The sequence below is a fragment of the Narcine bancroftii genome, chromosome 6 (assembly GCF_036971445.1).
Source record: "Narcine bancroftii isolate sNarBan1 chromosome 6, sNarBan1.hap1, whole genome shotgun sequence".
Lineage (NCBI taxonomy): Eukaryota > Metazoa > Chordata > Chondrichthyes > Torpediniformes > Narcinidae > Narcine > Narcine bancroftii.
The window spans coordinates 12,373,997-12,394,160 of NC_091474.1; the positions used below are offsets into that span (position 1 = coordinate 12,373,997).

Below are 20,164 nucleotides of genomic sequence, written 5' to 3' on the forward strand. Positions count from 1 at the left end.
ATGCAGAAGGCGTGGCTTCTGGTGCCATAAATACCATACACTAAGCAATGGCCAACTTCGTTACCCATAACCCCCATGCAGCTGGAACTGCTCTGTGTTTCCCAGAATGGTTCCGGCTGTATGGGGAATTCTGGGTAGGGTAGATGGCCATCACTCTGCTACATATTGAGTTGCTGGTGCTAATAAATGGCCGCAAGGGCCAAAGTGGCCCAGTGAGGTGCTGGAGGCTGGAGTAGCCAGTGGGGCTGTCACAGGCTTCCCCACGACAGCCCGGCCCCCGCTGCCCTGATGGCCCCTGCCAGTTTCCCCCACCCTGAGGGGTTCATGGAAGGAAAGGGGTGAGTGAGATCGGTCGCGGGCTGACGACGTCACACCAGTGTCATCAGCCTGCTCCTAGCCACCCGCTTTACATTCATGCAAGGCAGAGCTAATCCTTTCTCCAAGAGGGATTGTAGTTGTTGCCCTGGAGCCTTGGTCTAACAGTAACTGCAGTCAACCACCTTCAATAAAGTTCAATCAGTACCAATGACACTCGTATGTCTAACAGTAACACAAAGCCAGGTGGCACTGTTGGCTGTGGCACAGATGCATAGCTTCAGACATACAGAGAGGTGAATGGACAAAGACAGGATAAATGAAATATATTCAGAAAATTAGAGAGCATCCATTTCTACAGAAATAGAGCATTATAGCAAAATACAGGCCCTTCGGCCCACAATGTTGTGCCAACCTACGTAAACCAGTCTCACAACAATATAATCCTTCCCTGCCTCACAATCGTAACCCTCTATTTTATTATACTTCTATCTTCTGCTCAGTCACCATTAGATGGAATATCTCCAAATTGTTTTCTCCCTTTCAGATTTACATTGCACCGACTTCAAAATTGAAGTCTCTCTAGCTAAAGAAATTCCCCCCATATCTCTATATTAATCTCTTCAGCATGTGTAAATAGCAGTTTTTAATCAGTATATATACATTTGCCTAGTTATAATTTTGCCTAGAATTTGGTGAAGACTGGGCAGTGTCAGTATTCAGAGGTACCTGGGCATCCTTTTCTACAAGTTGGTCCACAGGCTTTAGCAAGCAATTAAGAATGCAAATGGTATGTGGGCCTTTATCCCATTAGGATTTGACTACAAGAGTACAATATAAATGGCTCTGCTAACTCACTCTGGAATATTGTAGGCAGGTCTGGTTTCCCTACCCAAGTAGGGATATATTGGCAAAAGAGGCAGTGCAAGAGTTATCTTGATTTCTGGGATTATGTATCCTTTGTATGGAAGATTAAGCATTTGTAAGATTAAAGCAGTGGTTCTCAACCTTCCCCCATCCCCCCGGCTCACATATCACTGTAGGTAATCCCTACTAAGAGCACCAATGGCATCCAATGCTCTGTGGTTAATAAAGAATTACTTAAAAGTGGTTTGTGAGTGGGAAAGAAAAAGGTTGGGAACCACTGGATTAAGCATTAAACTTGGACATTAGAAGAATCAGTAGTTAAAATGTACAAAATTCCCAAGAGGTTTGATGTGGAGTAATTTCTCCTAGCTGGGGGTGGGGGGGGGGGGGGAATGCCTTCAATTTAAATATTAAAATTAATCAAATCTAGAACTAGTCACAAAATTAGAGATCAGCCATTCAGGCTTGAAATGAGAATAAATTTGTTCGTCCAGAGTAGTGATTCTTTGAAATTCACTAGGCAAAAAATGGTTGTGAGGCTCAATTGATGAGTTTGTTAGATTTTTTTCAACGCAATCATGGGATTCAGGACAGGAACATGGTACTGAACTAAAAGATCACCATTAATCTTATTGAATAATGCAGCAGGCATGACAGTGTGAATGGCCTCCTCCTCCTCCTACAAAACATTTCCATTGGTCTTGGAACACGTCTCGTGTTGCCAATTTCCAGTGCTTGGGCATTTGAAATAAATTCTAAAATAAACTTCAGATTCACTATGACAGATACTATGATCTTTTTAAAGTATTGTTCTGGGAGTGTACCTTCCTTTAAATTCTGTTTGGCTTATAGCAGTGGTTTTCAAACTTTTTTCTTTCCACTCACATTCTTTGGCTTGGCTTCGCGGACAAAGATTTATGGAGGGGTAATGTCCACGTCAGCTGCAGGCTCGTTGGTGGCTGACAAGTCCGATGCGGGACAGGCAGACACGGTTGCAAGGGAAAATTGGTTGCTTGGGGTTGGGTGTTGGGTTTTTCCTCCTTTGTCTTTTGTCAGTGAGGTGGGCTCTGCGGTCTTCTTCAAAGGAGGTTGCTGCCCGCCGAACTATGAGGCACCAAGATGCACAGTTTGGGGCGAGATCAGCCCACTGGCGGTGGTCAAAGTGGCAGGCACCAAGAGCTTTCTTTAGGCAGTCCTTGTACCTCTTCTTTGGTGCACCTCTGTCTCGGTGGCCAGTGGAGAGCTCGCCATAGAACACGATCTTGGGAAGGCGATGGTTCTCCATTCTGGAGACGTGACCTACCCAGCGCAGTTGGATCTTCAGCAGTGTGGATTCGATGCTGTCGGCCTCTGCCATCTCGAGTACTTCGATGTTAGAGATGAAGTCACTCCAATGAATGTTGAGGATGGAGCGGAGACAACGCTGGTGGAAGCGTTCTAGGAGCCGTAGGTGATGCCGGTAGAGGACCCATGATTCAGAGCCGAACAGGAGTGTGGGAATGACAACAGCTCTGTATACGCTAATCTTTGTGAGGTTTTTCAGTTGGTTGTTTTTCCAGACTCTTTTGTGTAGTCTTCCAAAGGCGCTATTTGCCTTGGCATCCATTACTATGATTAAAATAGTGGTTTTCAAACTTTTTCTTTTTCCATTCACATGCCACCTTAAGCAATCCCTATGCCATAGGTACTCTATGATTAGTAAGGGATTGCTTAAGGTGGCATGTGAGTGGAAAAAGAAAAAGTTTGAAAACCACTATTTTAATCATAGTAATGGACTTTGTGCACAATTTCATAACTCCAAAAGAAATAAGCCCAATGAAAATTTTTCTCAAGCAAAAAGAACAATGTCTTTTCAGCGCCACCGATCAGAACCAGACGAGGATTTGAATCTGTCAGGAGTTTGTACATTCTACCCATGTCTGCGTGGGCTTTCTCCACAGGCTCCGGTTTCCTTCCACTGTTCAAAACATACTGGGGGTCGAGATTAATGGAGTGTAAATTGGGCAGCATGGACTTGTGGGCCAAAATGGCCTGTTACCGTGCTGTATGTCTTAAAAAAAATTGGGTCTAGAGCAGTGGTTCTCAACATTTTTCCCCACTGTCATACCATCCTTTACTAATCACAGAGCACCTATGGCATAGGGATTACTTAAAGTGGTATGTGAGTGGAAAGAAAATGTTTGAAAACCACTGGCTTATTTGGAAGCAGTTGTAACAGTAGAGTCACGTTCAGGAAAATGGTAATGGAATAACCACATTCAGGCGGCTTAAATAGATGTCTTTTCACACAATATCTATCTTGTTCCCTGGTTTGTGTTTGATCGTGACTTCTGAATTTTGAGTGAAACAAATTTCAATGCCGCCTTCTATATAGCAGCACAAGTTTAAAATGCTTTTCAGCAGAATTGTCTAAATGGGTGATTTTATTGTGTGATTTTTATAATTAATGTTCTTTCAATTTGTGAAGTTTCTATAAGAATTTGGACAGCATGCATGATTTAGTGCTTAAACAATAAGCTATTTTTAATTGAGTTCTTTCATAACTGATTCTCATTCACAGATGAGAAGAAAAAAAAAGCAAAAATATATTTTTAGGACATTGCAAATCAGCCTGCTCATTAAGTATGTGCAGCAGACATGGACTTAAATCAGCATTTTCTCCTCATTCTTGCTCACAATCACTTTTAAGAGGTAACTACATTTTGAATGTGCTACTTACAATCCCAAAAATAACAGGAAGGAATGCTAAACAAGAGTCAGTTGGTGAGTTATTAGAATGACCTCATCTGAATGAGTTCATTTCCTGAGGAGTTAGCCGTAGCTTTGCCATCATTTCTGCGTTGAAGGACACTTTGGATCTTTTTCAGAAATGTGCCGAAGCCCTGTGTTTGTTGAATTAAATAATCCCTTTGTTGGCAAGCCCCATCTCCAACCGCAGCAACAATTGCATCATCCACAATGCACTCACATTCTTCATTTTAAAAAGTGCTTTTATTTGAAGTCTGAAAGCCTATCAGTTGCACGCATGATACTTTCCATTTCTAAGAGGACCATTAACAAGGAAGCCTGTGTCAAATTCTGATTTTCAGACAGATATGCTCAGTTTTTAAATGAAGTGCTCAGGGTCTCATTATTGGTTGTTAAGGTTGACAAAATAATCAATTTTTATTACTAGGGATTTTGTGTATTTTTTCAGATTTGTTTAACAGGGCATCAATAGAAAGCAAAAGAATCAGGACAAAATTTAGGGAGTGAAAAGGCAGTTTGGCACACTCTCCATTGATTTGAGTATAAACAAACCTGCATTCAGTATTATTTTTCCCTGGCTTGATTAACCCTGTGGAATTACCGAGCAATAGTATCAGAAGTTTGGCCTGGAAGTCAGCCTGAAGAAAACTGAGGTCCTCCATCAGCCAGCTCCCCACCATGACTACCAGCCCCCCCACATCTCCATCGAGCACACAAAACTCAAAACGGTCAACCAGTTTACCTATCTCGGCTGCACCATTTCATCAGATGCAAGGATCGAAAACGAGATAGACAACAGACTCGCCAAGGCAAAGAGCGCCTTTGGAAGACTACACAAAAGAGTCTGGAAAAACAACCAACTGAAAAACCTCACAAAGATAAGCGTATACAGAGCCGTTGTCATACCCACACTCCTGTTCGGCTCCGAATCGTGGGTCCTCTACCGGCATCACCTACGGCTCCTAGAACGCTTCCACCAGTGTTGTCTCCGCTCCATCCTCAACATTCATTGGAGCGACTTCATCTCCAACATCGAAGTACTCGAGATGGCAGAGGCCGACAGCATCGAATCCACGCTGCTGAAGATCCAACTGCGCTGGGTGGGTCAGGTCTCCAGAATGGAGGACCATCGCCTTCCCAAGATCGTGTTATATGGCGAGCTCTCCACTGGCCACTGAGACAGAGGTGGACCAAAGAAGAGGTACAAGGACTGGCTAAAGAAATCTCTTGGTGCCTGCCACATTGACCACCGCCAGTGGGCTGATCTCGCCTCAAACCGTGCATCTTGGTGCCTCATAGTTCGGCGGGCAGCAACTTCCTTTGAAGAAGACCGCAGAGCCCACCTCACTGACAAAAGACAAAGGAGGAAAAACCCAACACCCAACCCCAAGCAACCAATTTTCCCTTGCAACCGCTGCAACCGTGTCTGCCTGTCCCGCATCGGACTTTTCAGCCACAAAGGAGCCTGCAGCTGACGTGGACATTATCCCTCCATAAATCTTCGTCAGCGAAGCCAAGCCAAAGAAAGAAGTATCAGAAGTAAAATACTGAGTTTGCTATTGAGATAGATATCATCATAGATATAAAGCTTGCATTCAAGATTTATTTGTCACAACAGTGAGAAACAAAATCTATGCAACAAGTCTCTGTCCCCCTCCAATGTCTCTATTATGTCCACTACTTTAAAGGAACTGGCACTATATGCATGTTATTGAGAAATGCAGTAGAAGTCTTGAAATTCATACTGTTTGGGGATTGGGTTAGTTCAGGTTTTCTGAATTCTCAGGCAGTACTTTTAAAAAATTCAAATTTAAGGAAGAATAAAGAGATGAACATGTAATTTTGATACTTTATTCTTTTTTTTCACACTATAAACCATATTGATCAAGATACATACATTTTCCTTTTCAAATATATAGTGTCATTTTCTTCCCCCCTTCCCTCCTCCCCCACCTCCCTCCCTCCCTCACCTCCCCTCCCACTTATTTAAAGTTCAGAATCTAAGATACATTAAACCCGTTAAACAATGTTGTCACTCAATAAAAATAAACAAGAAGTTCCACTGAGTCAGTTCTTTTCATTTCCTTCTCCCTCTGTCATTTTAGGTGGTAGATATCCACGGTAGGTTTTCTCTATTGTGTTTCATGTATGGCTCCCATATTTGTTCAAATATTGTAATGTTATTTCTTAAATTGTATGTTATTTTTTTCTAATGGAATACATTTATTCATTTCTATATACCATTGTTGTATTCTCAAATTATCTTCTAATTTCCAGGTTGACATAATATTTTTTTGCTACAGCTAGGGCTATCATAACAAATCTTTTTTGTGCTCCATCCAAATCAAGTCCAAATTCTTTGTTTTTTTTATATTACTTAGGAGGAAGATCTCTGGGATTTTTGGTATATTGCTTTTTGTGATTTTATTTAGTATCTGGTTTAGATCTTCCCAAAATTTTTTCACTTTCTCACATGTCCAGATTGCATGAACTGTTGTTTCCGTTTCCTTTTTACAGCGAAAACATCTGTCTGATACTGTTGGGTCCCATTTATTTAACTTTTGAGGTGTAATGTATAACCTGTTATCCAGTTATATTGTATCATACGTAACCTTGTGTTTATTGTATTTCTCATGGTTCCGGAGCATAGTTTCTCCCATGTTTCATTCTTTATCTTTATGCTTAGATCTTGTTCCCATTTTTGTTTGGTTTTACCATTTGTTTCCTCATTCTCCTTTTCTTGTAGTTTAATATACATATTTGTTATAAATTTTTTGATTATCATTGTATCTGTAATCACATATTCAAAATTACTTCCTTCTGGTAACCTCAGACTGTTTCCCAATTTGTCCTTCAAATAGGATTTCAGTTGGTAGTATGCCAACCTTGTATCATCAGTTATATTATATTTATCCTTCAATTGTTCACAGGATAATAGTTTATTTCCCGAAAAACAATTCTCTATTCTTTTGATCCCTTTTTTCTCCCATTCTCTAAAGGAAAAGTTATCTATTGTAAAAGGGATTAGCTGATTTTGCGTCAGTATTAGTTTTGGTAATTTGTTTTATTCCTTTCTACATGAATCTTCTTCCAAATGTTGAGCAGATGATGCAATACTGGAGAATTTCTACGTAGTACCAATTTTTCATCCCATTTATATAATATATGTTCAGGTATCTTCTCCCCTATTTTAACTAGTTCTAATCTAGTCCAATCTGGGTTTTCCCTTGTTTGGTAAAAATCTGATAGGTATCTTAATTGTGCGGCTCTATAATAATTTTTAAAGTTTGGCAGTTGTAAGCCTCCTTGTTTATACCATTCTGTTAATTTATCTAGTGCTATCCTCGGTTCCCCCCCCCCCCCCCTTTCCATAAAAATTTCTTTATTATTTTCTTTAAATCCTTGAAAAAATTCTCTGTTTTACCATTTGTATTGGTAATGTCTGAAATAAATATTGTATCCTTGGGTAAATGTTCATTTTAATACAGTTTATCCTTCCTATCAGTGTTAGTGGTAAATCTTTCCAATGCTCTAAGTCGTCTTGTAATTTTTTCATTAGTGGATAATAATTGAGTTTATATAGATGGCTGAGGTTTTTATTTATTTGTATACCTAGATATCGCATTGCTTACGTTTGCCATCTGAATGGTGATTCTTTCTCAAATTTTGAGAAATCCGCATTATTCATTGGCATTGCTTCACTTTTATTTGCGTTAATCTTGTACTCCAACACTTCTCCATATTCCTTCAATTTCCTATGTAATTCTTTTATTGATGTTTCTGGTTCCACTAAGTATATTATAACGTCATCTGCAAATAGACTGATTTTATATTCCTTGTCTTTTATTTTTTGTTCTCATCAGTTCTGCTATTGGTTCTATGGCTAATGCGAACAATAAAGGAGATAGTGGGCATCCCTACCTTGTTGATCTGCTTAAGTTAAATTGTTTTGATATATATCCGATTACTGTCACTTTCGCCAATGGCCCCTTATATAATGCTTTAATCCAATTAGTATATTTCTCTGGTAAGCTGAATTTTTGTAGTACTTTGAATAAATAATTCCATTCTACTCTGTCAAAGGCCTTCTCTGCGTCTAAAGCAACCACTACTGTTGGAGTTTTATTTCCTTCTACTGCATGAATTAAGTTAATAAATTTACAGATATTGTCTGTTGTTCGTCTTTTTTTAATAAATCAAGTTTGGTCTAGATTTACTATTTTTGCTACATAGTCGGCTAATCTGTTTGCTAATAGTTTAGCTATTATCTTGTAATCTGTGTTACGTAAAGATATTGGTCTATATGACGCTGGTATAAGTGGATCTTTCCCTGTCTTTGGTATTACTGTAATTATTGCTGTTTTACATGACTCTGGTAAGCTTTGTGTTTTATCAATCTGGTTGATTACTTCCAGAAGGGGAGGAATGAATAAATCTTTAAATGTTTTATAGAATTCTATTGGGAATCCATCCTCTCCTGGTGTTTTATTGTTCGGTAGTTTTTTTTATTATCTCCTGTATTTCTTCTATTTCAAATGGTTTTGTTAATTTATTTTGTTCCTCTGTTTGTAATTTCGGTAGTTCAATTTTAGTTATAAATTCATCTATTTTATCTTCTTTCCCTTCATTTTCAGTTTGATATAGTTGTTCCCTTTCATATCTGCTATCTTCTAAAAGATATCTTGCATAAAGTTTTGATCTTCTTCATTAGGTGAATATACATTAAGTAAATTCCAAAACTCCGAATATATCTGACATTTTATCATCACATATCTCCCTGCTGGATCTATTATTTCCTCTTCTATTTTAATTGGTACATTTTTACTGATTAATATAGCTACTCCTCTAGCTTTTGAATTATATGATGCTGCTGTTACATGTCCTATCCAATCTCTCTTTAATTTCTTGTGTTCCACTTCGGTTAAGTGTGTCTCTTGTATGAATGCTGTATCAATTTTTTCTTTTTTCATTAAATTTAACAGTTTCTTCCTTTTGATTTGGTTATGTATTTCATTAATATTTAAAGTCATCTAAATCAACATAGCCATCTTATACTTTGTTTATCTTTCCTTTCCGTTTCCTTATCATCACCTTTCCTTCTTATCCATTTCTGGTTTTTTTTAAGCACATTATAAGACAACATTTCTAAAACATAAAATATTTCCATTATTCTCCTATCTAAAAATCCTTTAACCCCATTATCCCCTCCCCTTCCTGAGTTGCCCTTTGTCCCTTGTCGGGCAACCACATCTCCCCTCTCCATTTGAATTTGCGAAATCACTCGCAAACGTCAACTGATTTCGCAGTGACCGTAATTCTTCCCCACCCAGCCCCCCCAGAAAAGATTTTAATCTTCATATATAACAAAGGTCACTCTCTTAATTCCCTCCTTACTTCCTCTCTTCCCTTACTTTCCCTTATTAATTCTTATCTATACTCTATCTATTCTTTCTTTTAAATACACACATGTACACACATATATATATATATATATATATACACACACATACATATAGTTCGTGATCATTTTTGCTCTCGTTACATGTCTTCATCTCTCTGTCTGTTTTGCAGTTGTTCTGCAAATTTTCGTGCTTCCTCCAGATCCGAGAATAGTCTGTTTTGCTGTCCTGGAATAACTATTTTAAGTACCGCTGGGTACTTTAGCATAAATTTATATCCTTTTTTCCATAGGATCGTTTTTGCTGTATTAAACTCCTTCCTCTTCTTCAGGTGTTCAAAACTTATATCTGGATAGAAACAATTTTTTTGACCTTTGTATTCCAGTGGCTTTTTGTCTTCTCTTATTTTCCTCATTGCTTTCTCCAATATATTTTCTCTTGTTGTATATCTTAGGAATTTTACTAAAATGGATCTTGGTTTTTGTTGTGGTTGTGGTTAGGGGCTAATGTTCTATGTGCCCTTTCTATTTCCATTTCTTCCTGTAATTCTGATCTTTTATAAATTCTCTCATATTCTTGCCTTCTTCATCTTCCTTAAGGCCCACTATCTTTGTATTATTTCTTCTATTATAATTTTCCATTAGATCTATCTTCTGAGCTAACAGCTCTTGTGTCTCTAACTTTTTTATTAGATTCTTCTAATTTCTTTAAGTCATCTACTTCCATTTCTATGGCTGTTTCTCATTCTTCCACCTTGTCCACTCTTTTTCCTATATCTGACATGACCATCTCTAATCTATTCATTTTTTCTTCTGTACTTTTTATTCCACTAAATTCTTGCGATTGCCATTCTTTTATTGATTCCATGTATTCTTTAAAAAAAAAATCCATGTACTTGCCCTTCCCTCCTCCTTTCATTTCTCTGTGTTCTTCCTCTGGGTTGGTCATCTGTTGTTTCTTTGATTTCCTTTTACTCTCTTCTTTCTTGCTCTCATTATTTTCTGTGTTTTCCTCTTGTCGTTGTGCTGTGGCTGTCATCCTCAGCTGGTCCCCCCTCCCGTCAGTGTTTTTTTAGTCTTGCGCGGTTGCGCACTTTTGCTTGGCTCCGCGAGCCATTTTTGTGGTCCGGAGCTTCGACTGACCTGAGGGAGCGGGCTTCTCTCTCCGCGGCGGGCCTCCTCGGACAGGTAAGGCCTTCACCACCTTCTTCCGATGTCTTTTCTTCTTCCCGTTGCTTTCGACTTTTCTTTCTTCCCACTTTCACTTTATTTTAATTTTCGTGTTTGCGCCTTCGCATTTTCTCTATTTTTAAACTTTTCCGGAGAGGGCTGGAGTTCCCCGACCGGCCACTACTCCATCACGTGACTCCACTCTGATACTTTATTCTTTAGCAAATAGTCCACGCTTCCTTTATCGAAACGAGCAGTTTTAAAGAAAAGTCAACACTTTACAAAAATGTTTTCACTACAAAAAAAGCATGTAATGCTTGAATTATGTTTAAAAATAAACATTGTAAAGGAAAAACTGTATACAAATGAATTTCATTGTGATAAGATTATTGTACCTGTATTAAGCGTGGTGACTTGTTGCTGTTCTGCATCTGTGGCACCTATGCTCCCAAAAGCCTGGTAAATTTAAATTTTGTGAGTTTTGAAAAGTCCAGATTTCTGGACTTCTACTGTATTTTAAACATGCTGACAGAACACATGCTTCATGAATGTGTAGTTAAAATAAAATTCAAGAAGCATGTAAAAGTGTAACTTTTCAAGAGGAATAATTTTATTAAGAAAACACATTACATCAGTATAAGTTTTGCACGGTGAACTCTTACTTTTGCATTCTCTTGGTGACCAAAATTAGCAACCCTCTTCCAAAATAAGTGGATTAAAAGGTTCCTTTTTAAAGAATGATTCTTTGATGTTTTTCCAAGACATCAAAATAACATTAACCACAAATTTCACAGAGAATACAACAATTACACAACAATGAAGTGTTATGGAACAGTTTTCTTGAAATTACACCAAGTTGTTAAGATGATTTAACTTGTTTCTGTTTAAGTAATATACCCCAAATTGACATATTTTGGAAGTCACTTTCACAACAGCTCTGGATTATCCATATTGTTTAGTTCAATGTTGTTTCAAGGAAATGACAAGGTTTATGTATTCTGGACATATTGCAAGCAAAAAACATGCAAAGACAGATTAATCACTGGCATGGCAGAATGACCTTTGAGTAGGTCTTTAATGAATTGCACCTGAAAGTAATTTTTTTTTTGGTATTTCCTTTGACCAATTATAACAATGACTTGTCCACATTTATAACCGATATCACTTAATTGTCCTTTTGGGATAAATGCTATAACAAACAAATAATCCTAAAAACCTTTACTCTTCGTTGCAAGATATACAAAGATATTAAGCTCTTAAAACAGGTTCGATTTCATATTAAAAGTCACAGTTTGTACTATACAGTTTCAAAAAGAATACAGAATAGTGTACAGAAAGTAAACTCAAATGTATAGAAAAGAGCATTTCGGTTTGCTATTCCCGAACAATTGTGACATAAAATAACAAATGGTATGCATCTCAACATGTATTTTCAATGATGTGGAAGTTGAAGAGTCCACCCAAAAGCCATTTTGGCCATGCCAACATCATGTCCATTTCTTCTGCATTGAATAATGGATATATGAAGTACAAATACCTAGATATATGTTTTTCCCCCATTATTATACACAATTTATTTTCCTATGAACAGTATAAATAATTAAAAGGCATTTTTACAAACATATGAAGTTGTTATATTAAAAAATCACCTAAAAACAAACATTTAAAAATCTAGTCTTACATTACAAAAATTAAAAATTAATGTTAAAAAAACTTAAATACATCAAGGATTGAAAATGACAGGTATTCTGGAGTTTAAATAGTTTTCATATGTACACATGACAAAGACTTAAAAAACAAAAGCTTATAAAACTGATATACATTAATAACCTTTCATGGTCAATGAAAATAGTAAGCGCAAGTAACAATGGTTCACTGGGGCTTTGAGAAGAGCATTTATATTTGCATTCTTCCTAGTCTCTTAATTCACAGCTCGGTAATCCAACAATACTTGAAAACATGCAATAATGTAAAATTTTCAAATGGACAGAAAATTTGAAATCCGTCAAATTGATTTGTAAATGCTGTTGGATTATTAACTGATTTATTGAGGTGAAATAGTTTTAAATTGCAATTGTCATCAAAATTAACTGCTCTTTTAAACTCTGACATATAGTCTTAAAAGCAATCCACTACTTTAAAATAAAGTTTAGATGTACTGATACCCACCATTGTTTGACCTGTTGAAAAAATAGCCTTTGATTTGTAAGTGAACACACTTATGATAAATGTTGTTTATAATATTTAACGTGATAACTGCATCTAGATTAGGTGGTCCAAAGTAGCAATGAAAATTAAAATCCAAGTAATTTAATTGTGTACAGTATGGAAGAAACATGAATAATCTATCGCTGACTTGGGAACATTGATTCCAATCAAAAGAAAAATGAAAGGAAAGCACGCTTAACCCATTTGAACATGAATTACCTGCACTGGCCGCTAGAAGACAGATAATAGACATGGGCTTAGACTCAGTTTGGAGCAGGAAGCGTAAAGGTAAGCAGGCAGGGATAGTGAGGTGGAAAAGGATAGCAAAGACAGTATGTGTTGCTGGGTGTGGAAAAAGCTGGATAAACCAAAGGAGCAGAGGAAAAAGGGAAACAGACAGGAGGAGAATTAAGGAAGGTCAAATAGAATGGAGATTGAGTAGAAAGAAGCTCTGATATGAACTTGGACAGTATATAAGCAGGCAGTTTATTGCAGGTGGCAAACCAACTATATGAAGCTCGCAAGATTTTTAGGAAACAGCAATTCACGGGGCCATGGGAACTCTACATCAATGGCAGAAAGCTACTGCTCAGAACCACTGGGATCCTTGGGGTGGGGCAGAGGGTAATAAGCTAAATATTATTCTGAGTTTGGAGATGCAGTGGTGCTCTTCTAACCCATGGCAGGAAAGTTACTAAAAGGCAAAAAGACTGATGTTTTAGGTGCTGTTAAAACCATTACTGCATCTCCCACCTAGATACCGTTGAAAGTGAACTTCTTCAATTTCCTGGGAGCTTGTGGGTGAAACACCTGTTAGTTATACAATGATTTCAAACACAAGAGTGGGATAATTTAAAGGAGGACACAGACAATTTCTGGCTTGTTTGCCTGAGGTGACCACAAAGAATAAAACCAGTAAAGTTGAGAAGAAAATGAATAAAAGCAGAAAATAGATCTTTGGGACTAAGCTTCCAGAAAGCATAGGAAAATAGCAAAATGATAAATTAAGCTAGATTTGTAAAGGAAAGGGAATGAGAAATGATAGAGTAGAGAGAGCTATGAGGAAAAGATAATGCTCAGGGATTCAGATTAAGGAAAGAGACTGGAGAGGGTAGAGCAAAGGTCGTAAACAAGAAGTTTGCAGATGCTGGAAAAACACAAAGTTGCTGGAGGAACTTCACAGGTCAGGTAGCGTCGTGGAAAACAATGGACAGTTGACATTTCAGACTGAAGCCCTTCATCAGGAACATGGAAGTGAAACACAAAGGTCTGCGGACACTATGACTGTAGTAAAACAGAAATGCTAGAGGAACTCGGCCAATCTTGCAGCGTCCACAGGAGGTAAAGATATACAGTATTTACTATAAATATATATCCTTACCTGCTGTGTTTCTCCAGGACTTCTATGTTTTTACTACAATCACAGTGTATGCAGACCTTCATGTTTCACTTCTTATTTCCTTTGATGTTCCTGATGAAGGGGTTTTAGCCCAAATTATCGACTATCTGTTGCTTTTCCCATAGAGTTCCTCCAGTACTTGTTTCTTTTCATTAAAAGGAAACAAGAAGTCTGACAAAAATGGGTCAAGTCAGAAAGGACACTTTAATGAGGAACTTGGTGAAAGAAATTAAAGGAAACTAGAATGGAAACAGCCAGGGAAAGCAAGCCAGAAACATTTCTGATGGCTGGTAACATGACAACCAGACTATGTCCTGATGAAAGGAAAACTGGCAAGGTGTCCAAAACAGACTCAACACAAGAGCATATTGAACAGCAGGGGATTGTGACGAAAGCAGATGCTGACATGATTGGCAGGGAGATAATTTTGTTAATAAAGGGAGAACCAGGTATGAGCTGGTGGTGGGTGGGAGTAGAGAAAGTTGTATACATTCAAACAAGAAACAGGAGGACCAGCTCAGGAGGGTGGATGGACATAGGAGCAATGGAGGGCAGCCAGACACAAGAGAAGAGACGACAACAAAAGAATAGAGTAGGAAAAACTAAAAGAGAATTTAAAAAATCATTAAAGATCATTGTATCTTGTAGATACAAGAAATCTGATATTAAAACAAATTCAAAGATTGGGCAGTATATGTGCAGAGAGTAGAGTTGATGATTGTTTGTCACAATGAGGTAAAGTTAAAAAAAACATGTTATAGGATAAGGAACAAGTCGAGAAAAGCAATGGAATGTCTAATTTTCTGGAATGAATATAGGGAGTGGCTAATGTTTATTAATGGCAGCTGTAACGTCTATGGGGCATGCAAACAATGAGGAGACACACACTGGGGCTATTCTAACTTTCTGGCTTCCTGCATCTGCCAGGTTCTGTATTTCACAATTCCAGCACAGTGGATTTTCTCTTCATTCTCTCTAGTTTCATCTCCTGAAGACAGATTTGCTGCCATGAGCTGTCAACACCCTCAGCAGAGACCATGTTCTTCTAGTCTCCACCAAAATCAGAGCCCATCCCTTCATTGCTCCCCTTATTTGTAACTTAATACATAACTGTTTTCTAACTTTACCAAGCTCCAATGGGGTCATCAACTCCATGCTGTTTCTTGGGGCAGCGGAGACACAAACCAGCCAGAAGGGGAAAGAGTAAGAACTGAAGCCAGGCAATGGTCAATGGTGAAGACATGGATGCAGAGAAGCAGGAAAAACAATTGGAAGGAGAACTCCAACCAGATTGGGAAAGCCAGAGTGAAGTCTTTGGAAAGGAAACTGTAAAGGCACGCCATCCAGACGTGCAAATAAAAAGAAAAATTTAATCATGCCAATCTGAAGGGGAAGTTAATCGGAATAAAAGAAGAAGAGTCAAACTCAGAAATTTAATTGCAGAGAGCCATGTTTTCTTTAAAAAAAAAAGAAAATTAAATTAGCATTGAAGAAATTAAAGGTGACACGGTTAGTGTAGTGGTTACCACAACAATATTTACAGTGCCAATGACTCAGGTTAGAATTCAGCACTTTCTGGAAGGAGTTTCTAGGTTCTCCCTGTATGAGATTAGTCTGGGTGCTCCAGTTTCCCCCCACATTCCAAAGACATACAGGGTTAGTAATTTAATTGGTCACATGGGCCCATTACTGAGCATTTTAAATAATACTGTTTCCAATTGAGATGCCATTATGACTTCAATCTGACTTTTGCTTCGGGTCAGTATGAAATGATGTCTTCTCTCATGCACTTCTGCTGGTGAACTTTGACTACTACTGCTGACCTTTTCAGATCATACTCTTGGGACAAAATGGTCCATTTCCATGGCAACCACAAGGAGGTCCATTGAAAAATAGACTACTTGTGCAGATACTTGGAGTCTTTCACCCCTGACTGCACTAACCTTCCCTACTGACCACCCCTCCCTTCCTACAGCTGGTCCACTGAAGCATCTCTATGTATTGCCATTTCCCCTGAAGCAACCTACCCAATGTATATTTGGTCCCCTGAAATAAAATTCATCACTCCCCCATGAATAGATGGTCCATTGAATACTATTGTTGCCCCCTCCCCACCCACCACAAATGTCCATAAACTCTCCCAGTAAAGTTGTTTCCACCCCCTCCCCATATTCTCAACATCTGAGGTACTGCTCTCTAGCAGCACTGCAGATTATTTGCTGCCGGTTCCCCATCCACCCCCAAATCTAATGTGCAACTAATCTACTTCTGAATATTTCATCTACTAACAGCTGTTGTACAGGCTGAGCTCCACCCTGATGCACAAGCAGCTCTCCAAGATCCAACTCTCAAACATTCATTTCAAGACCAATTATATTCCCCTCCAGTTTGGATGATATAGCTGTTCTATGATCACACCCTCTCTCTAAATACTGGCAAGTGTCTTACCAATATTCCCACAATTTAACCCAAACCATAGTGGAAAGCTAGTCTGATATCCCCCTTCCCTCCCTACACTACACTTGAATGTCCACGTGTCTTTGTGACTGATCTCTGGACCTCAAATACAAAAATCTGCAACTACTGGTAACTTACACCAGAGGCACCAGTCAAAAGATGAGACAATTGCCACTCCAGCACATCAATGCCTTTCCAAAGGACTGGGACATCTGGGAAGCCAGATTACATGAGTAATGATGTCAAGTCATATTGGAATATAAATTAAGAGGTAAACAAGAAACAGACACAGACTAGGAGATACACAAGAATGGAGGCCAGGGTGTTTAAGAGAGAAAATAGAAATGGTGGGCAGATAAAGGTGGAGTGGATGAGAAAAGAATAAAAATGCACAAAATACATTTTCATATAGTGAAGATGAGAAGCAGCTGGTGATTTGGGTCCTCTTGTGAAACAGATCTGAAAGCAATGGCAAAACTTCAACAAATTTCTTTGAAATGAACAGACTACTGTTCTATCAGGCCCATACAGTGGAGCTCACTGGTGGTACAATGGGCTAACTGTCCAAAGTTGAAATGAGAGTGAGACAGGAGGAGGTGTGACGGGATGGTGTGTTGGGGCTGGAGTGGGACAGATTGCATTTGATTCCACAAAAATAAGAGAGATGAAAATGGTTTTATGAATTCCACTCTAACTTCATTTAAGACTCTGGCTGTGTAATGCGTAATTAAAGATCTCCAATTCCCTTTTTCCCCCAATAACTAGCTATAAAGCTGAATTGCAGCAACATTGTTACTCCTGAACATCCCTTTGCTGTTATACCCAATCGTTAGACATTCAGGAAATGAAGCAGCTCCCACTCTCCCTGTCCTTCCTTCTCAGCAGTCAGGCTGGGTCTAGCCTTCACTGTAAAGCCACAACAATCTGTGCAATGCATCATGTGGGAGGGCATCTGATTTGGGTGAGCTTTCTTTTTCTTTTTGAGCATTGCTTGGTTATAGGTTAAGCATTTCTTCCTTTCTCAAAAACAATGCAAAATCCAGGATTTACGCAATTATAATTAGTGACCATCCCTATCCCTCAGAATCAGAACAGAATTCATCCAAGATAACAAAATTCAAGAAACAAATCTAATAGGATAGGAATTAGAACTTACTGTGAAGGGTGGAACAATCTCTGCTCCTAATATAAATTAAATCCTAAATTGAAATGTTTGCTTTCTTGGTTGCAGTCTGCAGTTGTTTTTGGACGTTTGGGACCTGATTTGAACATTTGACGCCGACTTAAGTCATTGTCCGTATTTTTTTTCCCCAATACAAGCCTCAACTCTTTTCTGGCTCTTAGTGAACATGTATATTGCAGGCTCAGGAGACTAAATGAACATCTGCAGAAACAATAATGAATATCCATTCCTGTTTGCCCACCAATCTCTTAAAAATTAAAAGTTAATGTGTGGGAAAGCTGATCAATGATTGGAGCCTGCAATTAACAAGTTCTTTCCATTATGAGCTCTCTTTTGAACTATTACTGCACCCTGTCTTTTAAATATTAAAAGCCTATTTCCTGAAAACTCAGCACAGTTAGTGTTGCGGTCAGCGTGACGCTATTCCAGCGCCAGTGACCTGGGTTCAAATCTGGTGCTGTCTGTAAGGAGTTTGTACATTCTCCTTGTGATCTACATGGGTTTCCTCTGACTCTCCAAAATGTACAGAGTTGTAGGTTGATTGGGTGCCATGTGTTTAAAATGACCATTGTAAATAAATAAATAAATAAATTTAAAATGACCCATTACCATACAAATACACTATAGGGTAGTAATGTTTTGAGCACCAAAATATATTGACTGCACAACATCCATTCATACTGACTTCTATAAACAGCTGGTGTAACAGGAGACCCTTGCAACAACACCCTTGCTTACTTGTCCCCAACAATTAATCTTCTATATTCTCTGACTCAGTGACTACAATGCCAGAGGTGATCTTGTAGTTTACAATATTCTGTATGCAAAAAAAAATAAATTGCACTCATGTCTGAAACAAATGGTAGATTGAAACTCCAGATTTCAAAATGGATAGTTTGGAACATGCTTCATCAGCACTTAATATTTATGTGGTTGAATGTATTTGGGTAATGGTGCAACAGTGATTACTGCTCTAATCACCTCTTGTTCCATTTGTATTTATAGGTCACAATGAAAGCTCTATGACAGCAATACAGATGGGAGAGTGTTTGCCAAAAGTAAAGACTGCTGGTCATTAACTTATTCAACATTTGCTGTACTGACATCTATGAGGTGTCATTGTATAAAGGATTCAACTGCCTGATCAGTGCAACCCAGATCCCTCAGATTTTTGTGTTTAAAAAAAAAATCGATAGTTTACTTCTCCTCTACAGTTTAAATTTCGCAATCTACAGTGAATTTGACAATATAACCTGAATTGTCGCTTCTAAGCATCTCAAATTTCATTTGGGCTGTCAGATTTAGCGCAAAATGCAACAATTACTTCAGAACACAGAAACATGTCACTGGCCAGCTACGTGGCATAATACACTACTCAGCCTGATTTTTCATCCGAGGCATTTGGATCTGAAGGTAAACATCGTGATTTACACTGGGATAATGAATGGCGTGCTGACGATCTGGATGGAAAGCAGGACGTGAGTGTCTGAGATGTACAGTCACATGATGCTTCCTGCACGAGAACATGAATGAGATTCAAGATTAAGCAATGAAAAATTTTACCTAACAAACATGTTCATAATAGGGATAAACTCTCAAAACCTAGGCTTATAAAATACTGTTCATCAATAAGCATTTTAACAAGCTGAGAGATATTTCTACATCTGAGGCATTGGAATGTCTGCATCTATACAGAGGCATCATCCCATGAAAAATAAACGTACCCTTTCTTACATTAAACTAGCAGAGAAACACCATTAAAAAGAGCAAGTTTGTTTTCAGAAAAAAAAATGTGCTAGTAGGCTGGCAAATTGTTCAGGAGTTTATTGTCACAACACAGTGACAACAGCTCCAACATTCAGCCTGTATCAAACCATATACATGTTGTTGCTGGACGACAAGATAAAGGAGCAGTTTAGGCCATTAAGCTAGTCGAGTCCACTTTGCCATTCCATCATGAGATGATCCATTCTCCCTCAGCCCCACTCCCCTGTCTTCTCCCTGTAACTTTTAATGCCCGGACTATTCAGATACCCATCAATCTCTGCCTCAAATACACCCAATGACCTGACCTCCACACCCACCTGTGGCAGCAAATTCCTAATATTTACCATTCTCTGACTAAAGAAATTCTTCTGGATCTCTATTTTAAATGGGCCGCCCTTTAATCTAGAGGTGGTGCCCTCTTGTCTTCCTACCATGGGAAATAATTTTGCCACATCTACTCTGTTCAGGCCTTTCAACATTCTAAATGCTACCAGGAGGTCACCCCTCATTCTTCTGAACTCCAAGAGCCATCATATGTTAATCCCTTCATTCCAGGAATCACTCTTGTGAATCTTCTCTGAACCCTTTAAAATGCCAGTGCATCCTTTCTCAAATAAGGAACCCAAAACTGTACCCTGTACTCCAAGTGCTT

The 20,164-nt window shown here is 38.5% G+C and overlaps 1 protein-coding gene and 1 long non-coding RNA gene across 5 annotated transcripts in view; one reads left to right on the forward strand and one right to left on the reverse strand.

Moving 5' to 3' along the window:
* The window catches only part of LOC138735723 (uncharacterized), a 74,864-nt gene extending 55,966 nt beyond the window's left edge, over positions 1-18,898 (forward strand). Inside the window, exon 3 of the long non-coding RNA XR_011339905.1 lies at positions 18,751-18,898. This is a non-coding gene — a long non-coding RNA (uncharacterized lncRNA). The remainder of the gene's footprint in view (positions 1-18,750) is intronic.
* Positions 16,302-20,164, reverse strand: part of mtcl2 (microtubule crosslinking factor 2) — a 77,361-nt gene continuing 73,498 nt past the window's right edge. For all 4 annotated transcript variants that reach the window (XM_069883996.1, XM_069883997.1, XM_069883995.1 and 1 more), the window contains one exon: positions 16,302-19,258. In XM_069883996.1, the coding sequence (XP_069740097.1) occupies positions 19,121-19,258 (138 nt within the window). In that variant the 3' untranslated portion in view covers positions 16,302-19,120. The remainder of the gene's footprint in view (positions 19,259-20,164) is intronic.